Source organism: Pristis pectinata, chromosome 9 (assembly GCF_009764475.1).
Source record: "Pristis pectinata isolate sPriPec2 chromosome 9, sPriPec2.1.pri, whole genome shotgun sequence".
NCBI classification, from domain to species: Eukaryota; Metazoa; Chordata; class Chondrichthyes; order Rhinopristiformes; family Pristidae; genus Pristis; species Pristis pectinata.
Window position 1 is genome coordinate 101,599,272 of NC_067413.1, and position 12,781 is coordinate 101,612,052.

Here is a 12,781-nt window from a genome sequence, read left to right on the forward strand (position 1 = left end):
CCCAAACTGATGAAGGCACGTACATCGTACGCCTTCTTTACCACCCGATCTACATGTGTTGCCACTTCACTCTGTCCTCACAGAAGTCTTCCTTTGACAGCATCTAAATTGGTTCAGCACTAAAAACTGTTTAGATGGGATGTAATTATTACAAAATAGCAGTGGATCACTCTAGGAAGATTCCATCTTTAGTTCCCGAATTATGGATAGCCGTATTGATGGAGATGCTGTAACTGGAATTAGGGAGGAGGAGGAGGAGAACAATCAAGAAAAAACAAGCCAGTATTCCTGCTCCTGGTGAACATCTGAAGATACTTTTTCCACGTAGATCCTGAATGGTTAAACGTAAACTCAGGTAATTATTTGCAAAGCCTGGCCTCCCTCATGAGCAAAACCAGCTGGAAGCTGCCAGCACTTGTGAAGCAACCTCAGCATGTGTCAGCAGTTCAAGGAGAGCAGGTGGCTAGGAGAACCTTGAAGTCACATTTCAGTGACAGCACTCTCCCCATTTGCTATGTTAGGAAGAGACTGGAAGGGGAGGAGAATGCATCACCCATGTGCCACACCCATTTTAGCTCAGGGTTTGACTCTTGCTCCTATCACAGGAGGTACATCTTTCAAATAGAGACAAATGCTAAAGAACTAGGCTGTAAGATCTGAACATATCCTCACTTTCCAGCCTGCCAGTTGCAATTTACAGGGGCAAAGCTGTTGATAAGTCACTTATCAATTAGAACTTTGTGGACTTTGTGGACTTTGTGATCTAGCTACAAGTATTACATGTCCAGTTTGTCTCTCACACTCTGCATTAGGAAAGCCCAAGGTAAGTGCAAATGCCGCACACAATTACTTTACCGCCATTAAGTACCTGTTTCAATGCTTCCTTGGGAACTGTTTGCCCTCCCAAGAGGAAGATTACGATGGCCAGTGTTCCGAAACTGGGATAAAGATGCTGTGGAATCAATTGTGTTCCTCCTTCCACCAAGCACATTAGTTGGATAAAGAAACTGTGTGTAGGAGACACTCTGGGAAGAAAATCATTAAAAATGTACATTAGTGATAATTTACCCTGGAACCCCTCCTTCCCCCCGATTGGTCTCCATCGCCAACAGAGTTGAGGGTGTACGAGGCTGACAAGGACTTTAAAACTAGTTTCTGCGTTTAAACTTTACAAGGTCAATGGACTGGATGTCTGCTAAAGGACTCATGGAAAATGGAAACACACACTGGTGTGCTGTTATATCCCTGCCGCTCCATGTTGGTTCACCTCAGGTCACATTGTGTGTAGAGGCATGTGGACAGATTCGAGAAACTGGGGTCCTTCACCTTGCAACAGTGAAGGTTGTGTGGGGGGGGGGGGGGGGGGGGGGCGGGCGCATTTAGAGCCCAAAGTTTTGAGGGGCTTTGATCTGGTAGCTAAGGAGAAGCTGCATCCACCAGAAGGGTGATATTGGAGGACACAACTAGACTTGTTTTCTCCTTCCCAGTTCTGATGAATGGTCTTCAACCTGAAATATTAAATCTATTTCTCCTTCCGCAGATATCACCTGATGCCTGAATGTTTTCAGCATTTTCTACTCTTGTTTAGGACTTCCAGCATCTGCAGTTGTTTGATTTTTGTTATAAATGAACTGCTTGGCAGAAAATCTATGAGAAAAATGAGGGTAAATCAATAATATCAATAAGGTTGAAAGAGTGCAGAGAAAATTTAGATGGATGTTGCCAGGACTTGAGGACCTGAGTTATAGGGAAAGGTTGAATAGGTTAGGACTTTATTCCCTGGAGAGCAGGAGAACAAGGGGAGATCTTATTGAGGTGTACAAAATTACGAGGGGTATAGATAGGGTGAATACATGCAGGCTTTTTCCCCTCGGGTTGGGTGAGACTAGAACTAGAGGTCATAGGTTTAGGGTGAAAGGTGAAATATTTAAGGAAAATCTGAGGGGGAACTTCTTCACTCAGAGGATGGTGCGAGTGTGAAACGAGCTGCCAGCGGAAGTGGTGGACGTGGGTTCAATTGCAACATTTAAGAGAAGTTTGGATAGGTACATGAATGAGAGCGGGCTGTGGGCTGGGTACAGGTAGATGGGACTAGGCAGAAAACCAGGCTGGCATGGAATAGATGGGTCGAATGGCCTGTTTCTGTGCTGCAGTGCTCTATGACTCTATGAAACAACTTTTGCAGTTGTAATCTAGAGTACAGTGCCTGAATGTGGAAGCAGATTCAATAATAACTATCAAAAGAGAATTAGAGATATACCTGAAAAGGAGGAACTCCATGGTAACGGAGAAAGGTCAAGGAAATGTGACTAATTGGATTGTTCTTTCAAAGAACTGACAGTCACAGTGACCTGAATGGTCTCGGTTTATGCCATGTGATTTTATTATAAGGCACACTGTCAGGGCAAGATAAATGAAGATGATGCCTTATCCTGGTCACTATTTATTCCTCAGCCAACACAAATGAAAACAGACTAAGACATCATTAGTTTTGTCGCCGTTTGTGGAAGCTTAACATGGGATAAGTTAGCTGTTGTGTCTGTCCACAAAACAACAGCAGTTACAAGCAAGTTTGTAAAGCACTTTGAGATGTTCTGAGGGCTTGAAGGACAGTTACATAAATGAAAATGACATGTTACATAAATACATGGACTTTGTATAGATCTTGTTCAGGCTTGCTAATAATTTTTAAGTATTTATTGGGCTTCAAAACTGGTTCATTCCAAATGAATGAGATTCAAATTGAAGGAAGAAAAATGAAACACATCAGGACATAACCAAATTCTACATTGTAAAGGAAAAGCTATAGGTCCTGAAGACCAACAAGGCCCAGGGTAAGATTTCCACTCAGCAATCTTCACCAGTGTTTTACTAGCTGGAACTGCAAATCCATACAGTCATGTAAATTGCTGTGTGTGACCCTCTGCTCTGAAACCTTCACATTCCTCCCCTTCTGACTGCTGGATAGTTCAGGGCACTGTCAATCATAAGACAATACAGGATACACAACTTGAGCTATTAAGTAAACAAAGTTTTTAGAAGTCACTTTAGTAGAAGCATATATTCCTCAACTCTTTTCTTCAATTTTTAAGTAGGATCTTTTGCCCACACAAGCAAAGAGCCATATCAACCATACGTTTATTTCTTGAAGTGGTCAGAATTCCTAAACATGACTTCCAATGACTTCCAGGAATCCGGTGCAGATGCGAAGGAATTGTTGCATCTGGTTACTCACAATCTGAGCATCGAATGTGCAGCAGCCCTTTGTGATGCAACGACAAGAGCTAGTGTGCGCCATCTGCTCCATCCTGCACCCAGAGAAAAGCAGCAGTAGCGCCCCATTCTGCAGTCAGGTAAACCTAGATGTCTCTGACGTGACTGCTCCAATGCTCTCCTGCCCAACATCCAGCCTTCTGCCCTCTGTAAAACTAAGCACTTCAACATCGCAACAAGTTCTGTTCACCCTGCCTGGCTCATAATCCACTTTCAAAACCTAATGACAGTCATACCATGGGCTCACCCTGCCTTAGCTCTGTAACCTCCTCTGATCCAACAAAACCTCAGAACAATCGCATTATATATAGTCGGCCTCCCACTTTTAACTTTTCATCAATTTCAAACAACGCTTCAGTGAATGTGCTTATCTTGAAAGATTTTGCAGTTATTTATAAAAGACATGAACATCAATAGAAACATCTATTGGATCTATTCAGCCCCAGAGCCCACAGCAGTGCTTTAGACAACATACTGGTGATACCCACCTTACCATCAGCACCCAGCTCCACTCCTTCAAGACCAATCACCATCTCCTTGGCACCAACTCCACCAGAAGGATGCCTCTGCCTCCCACCCTCCGCCTTCATATCCCTGAAAACAGAGTCAGTAAAAATCAGAGTAACAAGGAGACTGTGAAACCAAAGATTACAGAGTTCACGCAACATATGCTCAGCCTCTCTGCAGAATTAGGGTGCGTTGATTTTGCATCAGAACTGAGAAGTGGATTTCTATTCGTACAAAGGCAACCACATTTGGGTGGCACTTCTGCTATTTGGTTATCACCTATGTTGCTTTAAACGCCCTTTTCTTTCCTTCCCCTGATGCCATGAAGATGTATTGCTGTACGTTACAGAAATACATGGAACATAGATCCCTTATGTTAAGGGATCTGTGTTCCATGTATTGCTGTATGTTAACGGATCTGTGTTCCACGTATTGCTGTATGACTACTTCAGATTACTCCAGATCTCGATGAAATGAAAGGTTATAGCAAGTTTATGTAGAGCAATATGATATGGCTTACTATAAAAAAAACAGGCATTTCTGACTTGCAGAGAAACCAGCCTACAGATAGTTTTCAGGGCCAGAACTGTTATATATAACTCGGGCGCTGCCTGTATATTTAATTTTATAAATTTTGGGAAGTTCTATAGGACATTCCCCCTCAAATATGGGACAGATGTGATGGACCAAATGTGATCTTTCTGCCCAAAACACCTCTGTGAGTCTATTGTGAACTCTGCACGAAGGGAGATTATGATTCTGTTCTTACAGCTATTATTGTGTGATTGCAAACTGATAATTAAACAAGTAGCAAACGTGCCTCTGAGGTAAAACCGACACCAAAATGCATCTTTATACCACCTTTTAAAATATCCACGGGCTCTCCATGGAGTAATTATAAAACCAATTTTGACACAAGGCCACATGCAGAGTTTTCGGGCAGGTGATCAAAAGCCTGGTCGAAGAGTTGTTTTAATTGTGAGTTGGGCCCCACCCTCTGAGGACTCACGCAGTGGAAGTAGGGGACGTGCGCGGGGCAGAACTTGAAGAATGCGGAATCAAGACCCTGGTCACTTCGGAGGGTGTGCTGAGGAAGCTCAGGTCAGGCAGGGTCACCAAAGGTGGCTTCTGTCCTCTAACATAAGGGGGAGGATAATGTCCGGGTTCTCAATTCACCAGCCTGCCAGATAAGTGAACTGTGCTTCCCACCACAGTCAAATAATCTGCCAACAACATGCCCTAGGCTCATATGTAAAGAATGGCATCTCAAGTGAGATGGCAGGGCCACACCCCTGCATTTGGACAACCTTCTAATTATCAGGGAAACTATAGCTCATTTAGTTGTTCTAACTATATGATTAACAGCTTTACCTCAGAGCCGTCTGCTCTGAACCCCCTTTCCCTAAACATTCTTTACATCCTTCCACAATGCTTTTCTTCCTTGAGTGTTTATCTGCTTCAGAATGGATCTGGCCTCCACAGGCAAGTGCAGGGCATTTCCCACCACTGCCGATGAGCTTGTACAGAGACAGTCATCATTTTGGGCACGTAAACACAGGCTAACACTGAAAGCCAGTGTATAATTTAAACTGGATCTGTATAACAGAGTATAACCTGTGCAAAAGAAAAGCATTCAGACAAATGGACACTCATTTTCAGCCACAGAGCTTCACTCTGATCAGTCATCAGGAAACAGGAGCAAGGCCTTTCAACCAGTAACAAGCTGTTACCAGCCAGAACTAGGTCCAGAGAGGACAGAAAACTCAAATTTAACCCTCAACACCTCATGAACATTGCCAGTGTTTTCAATGAGAAGCTTGTTAACCCACCCAATAAGGTGCAAACTTGTAAAAAAAAGCATGGGTAATCCAATCTAATATAGACAGGGTGGCACAGTAGCAGACTTGTTAGTGTTACTGTCTCCCAGCTCCAGGGACCCAGATCCTGTCCTCAGATGCTGTCTGTGTGGAGTTTGCATGTTCTCTCTGTGACAGGCTGGTGCTCTGGTTTTCTCCCACATCCCAAAGATGTTCTCGTGGGTTAACTGACTACTGCAAGTTATCACTAAATATAGGTTAATGCCAAAAAGAACACTAAAAACCTTATCACTGGTAATTGATATCAATGCTAATGTTTTTTGGTCATCTTACCCATAAAGTTTCAAGTAGTAACCCACAGATATACTCTGTAGCTGTGACACTTTACTGTGACACTTATTGTTTTTAACCTGTACTACATCAATGCACTCTGTACTAACTCAATGTAACTGCACTGTGTAATGAATTGACCTGTACGATCGGTTTGTAAAACAAACTTTTCACTGTACCTCGGTACAACTGACAATAATAAACTGATACCAATACCAATCTGTTGCAACACCAGTAGTATTAAACAGTTTGCACACTTAATTCCTTGATGACTTATTCCCAAGAGAAAAGAACTTTTCCTACGGTGATTTTCACAGTGAGTTTTCCAGATGATTTGTGAATAATGCCCCTTTCAATGGACATCAGGCAGTCACACCTCAAGACTCAATTCTCCTTGCTCAGCTGGATGGCCAACATCCAATGTAGAAGGAAACAACATACACAAGGAAGGAAGTAGCTTTGAATGCAGAACTGGGTACCATTGAATGATCTGATCTGATGGGATGCCTCATATGATATCAGTGTTCCTCTGGCTCAGCAGTCGCTCCTGATTCTTACTGCTGGTCAACGGCCCTGTTGGCCAATGGCCCTGTTGGTCAACGGCCCTGTTGGCCAATGGCCCTGCTGGTCAACGGCCCTGTTGGTCAACGGCCCTGTTGGTCAATGGCCCTGCTGTTGCCCTCCACAAAGGCAAACAGCTTCTGACACTCACTGTCCAGGCTCATGTGTAAAGAATCACGACCAGAACAAGCTCAAAACAAGTTATCAATTGAAAAGGATACAATGAATAAGGGAAATAGTGAGAAAAAAATGTGATATTTGGTAATTTAATACAGAAGCAGGTGAAACAAAGAGCCTCCACACTTAGCTAAGATAATCAAAAGGCATTTGAGCTATTTGTCTTGAAGCATTCAAACTGAAGCTTTACATTTAGAGTGAATGACTTCTGTTAACCTAAAATATTAACTGTCTTTTTCTCTCCACAGATGCTTTCTAATGGACTGAAAGTTCCAGCATTTCCTTTTCTTATTTTTAAATGGTCCAATAACTTGTCCTCGGCATTGTCAGTTAAGGAACAAATGTTGGTCAAGACTATTTTTCTTTTTTTCAAGTAGTTCCTAAGAGACCAACCAGGCCTTGGTTTAACATTTCAACTAAGAGCAGTGATCCCTGACCATCCCTCAACTCTGGTCTGGTTGGCTTGGCCTCTGGAACGGGACCTGAAACCACAAGCTCCCGACTCACATGGCGGGAGTACTAACACCGACAAAAGCCAACGTAAGTTACTTTCTTGGGAAATTAGCATTTTTAAGACTTGCAGTCCCACAATTAGTTAGTTAATTTACACTCAGTTTTCATTAAATGGGGAATCTAAATCCTCTCCCATGCACTGGTGAAGTTTTCCTACTGCAGCAGGACACAGAATTGCTTTGTTATTGCTCTCTGCTGCCTACTTCCCCTTATTCTTGAAGAGCCAAAACCTTGTGACTTTCGGTCACAGTGATGGGGACAACAACTTTGTTTGTGTTGGCCCTGAAGATTACAAAGCAGAAGTCATGCTCATGAGATCCAGGAATTGTACACAGTACAATCACCAGAGAAATGATGCACAGGCCTGCTCATTCACTTCCTATTGTTTAGTCTACACTGTAACCTGTGGATCAGGATGGCAGACACTCAGCATATCTCCCGCGAGATTTCCGTCATAGCCCCAACAGATCTGGCTCTGTTATGTTTGTGGTTAATATGATGAAGTGCACAGAATAATAAAATTGTAATGCTCATGCTTAAGAATAATTAATTACATTCCTCAGTTGGCATGAAAGCCAGTTATTTCAAAATGAAATGCACAGGACCACTGATGAAGAGTATTACAGAAACAAATTTCAGTGATATAACAATCACTGGTTATTAAAATATTCACAGTATTGAAAGTAGTGCATGAAGCTCTATTAATTCCCACTGCAAAACAGCTGCTTAACAATTGTTGTAATATCTGGGAGTAGTGTTTCTGGCAGAGCTCCTGACCTGCTGTTATAACCGTCACTGTGGAGAAGTAACAAACAGGCAATGAGAGCATAAATCTCACCTCCTTGCTTCATTCTCAGGGAAACGTATTGGTGACATTTTAATTCAATTCACTTGCCAAAGTTTACTTCCAATAGAGAGATGCATTTGCATCCATGTTATATGCACTGAATCACAACCCCTTGTATATTTTTCTTTTACTTCAGAATATAATTTACTCATAACTAATAAATATTGTAAAAGAATATACTTTATTCATAAAAAAAATCTGATATATAAAAAGAGAATATTCAAGTCAAAATTTTCATCACAAATCATGTTATTCAAATTACTTAATATTACCCTGATATCAGCTGTCATTTACATACACCTCTTGAGTAAATCATTCATGGGATGTTAAACATAGATCCCAATCATTTAGAGTGTAGTAGAGGGAGGCCCTTGATCTGTGGCCCCTCCCAAAAGAGTGCAGCCACAGCGAGCTGCTCAGCACATGGTCTGGACCTTGGAACCTGCCAGTTTATAGCACTGGGTTGTGGACAACAACTTGCTCTAGAACACTAGTGACCTTCAGGCAGTTTTCAAAGGCAACAATAAAGAAGCTGATATTAGCCATTTGTAGATGAAGTTGCAGTAAATACTTGAAATAATAATGTTCAACCAATGTGGAACTCAACGTGCATATTCAATACAGCGATCGACCGATTCTTGGATATTAAGCAGATCCGGGATATGGGAATGGTGGAGTGATCTTATTGAATAATCATGTTCAATAACAAGGCAAGCAGACAAATGGCTAACTTGATTTCTATTTTTACTTGGTTTCTACTTTGGTTTATATTTTCAAATAGTTTCAAAAAATTCAAATTGGTTGAACAAGTCAATAAAATTGCTCCTTTTTAGAAAAAGATCAAACCAGTGCTGACATTTTTACCACAAGGAACATGCCCAACTGGAAGGACTGGATTTTTTAAGTTGTACTCATGCAGTATGACATGGGAGAGGATTTTTAACAAAGAGAAAGAAAAATCAAAAGTGCAGATCACACCAACAAACAGTTGTTGTCTGAAGCAAACAGAAGGCACATTGACTACGTGTCAATTTGTCAGCATTTCTTCAGACAAGTGAGCTTCATCCATTGAGATTGGAGATTGGCAACTGATCTGATTAATCACAGGAATAAAACAGAAAATGCTGTTAACTCTCTGCAGTTCAGGCAGCATCTGTGGAGACAGAAGTGTTAATGCCCTGCATAGTATTCCCAGCATTTGCTATTTTTATTTCAGATTTCCAACATCTGACATTCTTTGCTTTTCGATGAGCTGCAGGACAAGTTTGACAGCCACCAGTTAGATCAGATATTTATTTTAAATGGATTCAATGAAGGTAGTTAGTAGAGAAGTGTTCCCCAATACATCTGAAAAACGTTTGATGAATAATATTTAAATGAAATGACTATTATTCCTATTTGTAGATTGTTTTCAAAGGCACCAATAATGAACTTGATATTACCCAATCGATGTAGATTACATTGCAGTAAATAGATGTAAGAGTTCTGTCCTAATGAAGTGGAAGATACTTAAAATCTAAAAATCTACTGATTTCTGCCTTGAATATGCAATCAGAGATTGATGGACTTTTTGATATTAAGTGAAGCCTGAAATATGGGATTACTGCAGGAAAGTGGTGCAGTGGTAAAAATCAGCCATGACCTTATTGAATGGTGGACAAAGGCTGAATGGCCTATTCCTCTCCCTAATACAAATTCCTGGGCATTCAGATACCTTTAGAAAGCTACAAGTTGGCTAAACAAGTCGATGAAAATCCAATTGACATTTTTACCACAAACAAAAAGGACACTTGGGAGTGACCCATCAAATCTTGCTTCTGTTTCAGATGCACTGACCTGCCTTTATCTCTGCCAAAACTACCTACAATTATACGTTACAATGATAGGAATTAGTAAATTAACCTACTCTAGTACATGTGTTTCTCTGCCAGCAATGGGTTGCCATGGAGTCCAAGAGCTAAATGAACACGAATACAAGATTAAATGTGTTAGATTAAGGAACTAAGAGCAATAAAAACATGTTGTTTTTGCACAGAGGGCTGAGAGGTTCTGAGTTACATTGCCAAAGTTAGTGACTAAAGCAGCAAATGTGTTAACATTGACGATAGGAATAGGGAATTAAGTGGCATGGAAACCAAGTGGGTCTTGGGGTTTGGATCAGTGCTCCTTTGGAAGGTGACCACAAGTATAGCTGGTTGGGCCAACTTTTCATTTTCTGTGTGGGAATTCCCATACAAAGTTCAATAACATGCAACAATAATACTATGTTTCTGTGGCTGTACAATTCACAGGTAGCAAGGATGACTGATGGATACTGTAAAAGGTTGCTTTACTTGAACTAACATGACAGGTGGATATTAGCAAGGCCTTTGACAAGTCCCACATGGCAGATTGATCAGGAAAGTAAAAGCCCAGAGGAAGCAAGAGAAATGGCAAATTAAACATTTCCACAGAGGGAGAACTGAGTGATGATTGACAGGAGTTTTTAAGTGACTGGGGGCCTGTGCTTATGCCTCTTGCTTTTCGTGTTAGATATTAACGATTTGATCTTAAAACGAAGGGGCCAACATTAAATCAGTGACAGTGAGGATGAAAGTGTAAGTCTACAGAAAGGTACCAATGGACAGATTACATGGGCTCAAATCTGGCCCAAGGAATCCAATCTGGAGAAACACAAGGGAATACTTTTGGAGGACAGATGAGGCAAGGGAACATGCGGTAAACAGCAGGGTAGCATGGAGATCCAGGAGTGCACAAATCCCTTAAAGTTTGCCCTCATCAGCTAAGACTTTGAAAATAATGGCTTCGGCAAAGAGCAGAAGAGTAAGACTAAATGGACTGTTCTATAACGAGCCAGTATGATGAGGCTGAATGGCCTCCTGCTTGGAATGATTCTTTGATTCTACTGCTTATTAGCAGAAAAGAATAATTTAGAAGAAACACTAATGTTAGTGTACTGTATAAATAGTAACATTAGTGAGGATCACTTTCCAGTCAGATAATGGGAAGGCTTTGTACTTACTCTCCTACGGCTGTAAAACTAGATTGAAACCTGCACATACCCCATTCCCCAAGCTCTGCCTTATCCCTTCACCATCACTACATTAAAACTATTTTTTCTGTAGTGCCCCATTCCAAATCTTTGTAAACGATGGAAATTCCTTAATCCATCCTGGCTAATAAATCAGTTTTTGATCTTGCATTATCACTCTTCTTTCATTCATTTTCTTTCTCTGTTACTCTATTCAACTCCCACACGTTCAAGCCACATTCCAGGATTGAAGCACAGAATCTGGGTTAATACTTCCCTGCAGTACCGTGGGAATTTCGCATTGTCAGGACTGCAGTCCCTTCAGATCCTAAACAACTTTGAGTGGAGTTAAAAGATTTTACAATGCTTGTTGAAAAAAGCAGAGAATTTTCAAAGTCTCCTGAGTCAATTGCTTTCCCCAGTAAAAAAAAATCACAAAAATAGATTAATTGGTACCATTGCTACTTATGTTGTTTTGCTCTACATAAAATAAGGAGGCAACCTTGCTCACTACAAACTAAAACACTGGCTGAGGAGCATCTGAGACACATTTTACAGATTAAATGAAACACTGAGGAAAAGAACTCTATTTTACTGCACTATAATCCTTGACCTTTTTCTAATAGTGAAGGTGAAAAAGGTGGAATAAATGGTTACCTGACAGAAGTAACAACAGGATTCATGTTTACTGCTTGATAGATAGAACACGACGAGCTAGGGACGGAGACTCCACCTGCCATCATCACCATTTAGCCATAAGACACACTCAACAGTACCATCACGCTCTCTGCTGCTCAAGTACCATCCACTGAGCAGCAGATCACATTTCAACATCAAGCTTCCGTGGTGTACTTACAAAACAAGCCAGAGTGAGCCAAGATGACAGCTTAGTACGTCGCATCAAACCCTTGAATTAAAGAGTTATTTTGGTCTTGTTTTTTTGTCATTGGAAAATTATATTTAAATATTGTTTCAACAGCAAAATGTTAATGCTTGCTTTGTCTACTGATTTAGAACGATATCACACTGATATATGTTTTCTGATTTTAAACAGCCATTGCAGGTTGAAAGAGGCTTGTTTTGTCTGAAATGTTTTTTTTGAAAAGGTGAACATTTAAAACACTTGATCTTTTCCCTACACGCTCAGAGCTAGCTGTGTAGAAATTAGCTGCTGGGAGTGACTACATACAACAGTGAGTGACTTGGAGAGCAATCCATTGATAAGGCACTTTGACAGGTGACCTGGTGATCTGATGTGGCCTTACTCAATTTCTTGCTTTTTATTTCTATATTTTTTTGCTCATGAATTTTTTTAAAACATTTAGGGAAAGTTCTGCCCCAACTCAATGACGAATTACCTTCAGCTCACATTCCAACTCAGATGGTAACAGGCAATTTAAAGCACAGGAAGAGGCCATTTAACCCATTATGTCTGTGCTGGACAAAAATGATGCTTCCTAGCACCAGATCCACAGCCCCTCAAACACACATCCAAGTACTTTATAAATGCAGTGGGGGCTCCTGTCTCAAACAGCTTTCAGGCAGCAAGTTCCAGATGCTCACCACCCGCTGCGTAAAATAATTTCCTCATCCCCCCTCTAATCCTCTACCAATTACTTTAAATTTATACCCCATGGTTTTTGATGCCTTTGCTACAGGAATTGGTCCTTCCTAATTTTAACAAATTAAAGACTAGAATTCCTGCAGATGACTTCAAATGCACTG

At 41.0% G+C, this 12,781-nt stretch overlaps 1 protein-coding gene across 1 annotated transcript in view; it reads right to left on the bottom strand.

The window, feature by feature from the left end:
* cables1 (Cdk5 and Abl enzyme substrate 1) overlaps positions 1 to 12,781 on the bottom strand; it is a 139,844-nt gene that overhangs the window by 42,969 nt on the left and 84,094 nt on the right. Inside the window, exons 5-6 of the mRNA XM_052023672.1 lie at positions 3,762 to 3,867; positions 869 to 1,025 (exon numbers count right to left, since the gene is read on the bottom strand). Coding sequence (XP_051879632.1) covers positions 869 to 1,025; positions 3,762 to 3,867 — 263 coding nt within the window. The remainder of the gene's footprint in view (positions 1 to 868; positions 1,026 to 3,761; positions 3,868 to 12,781) is intronic.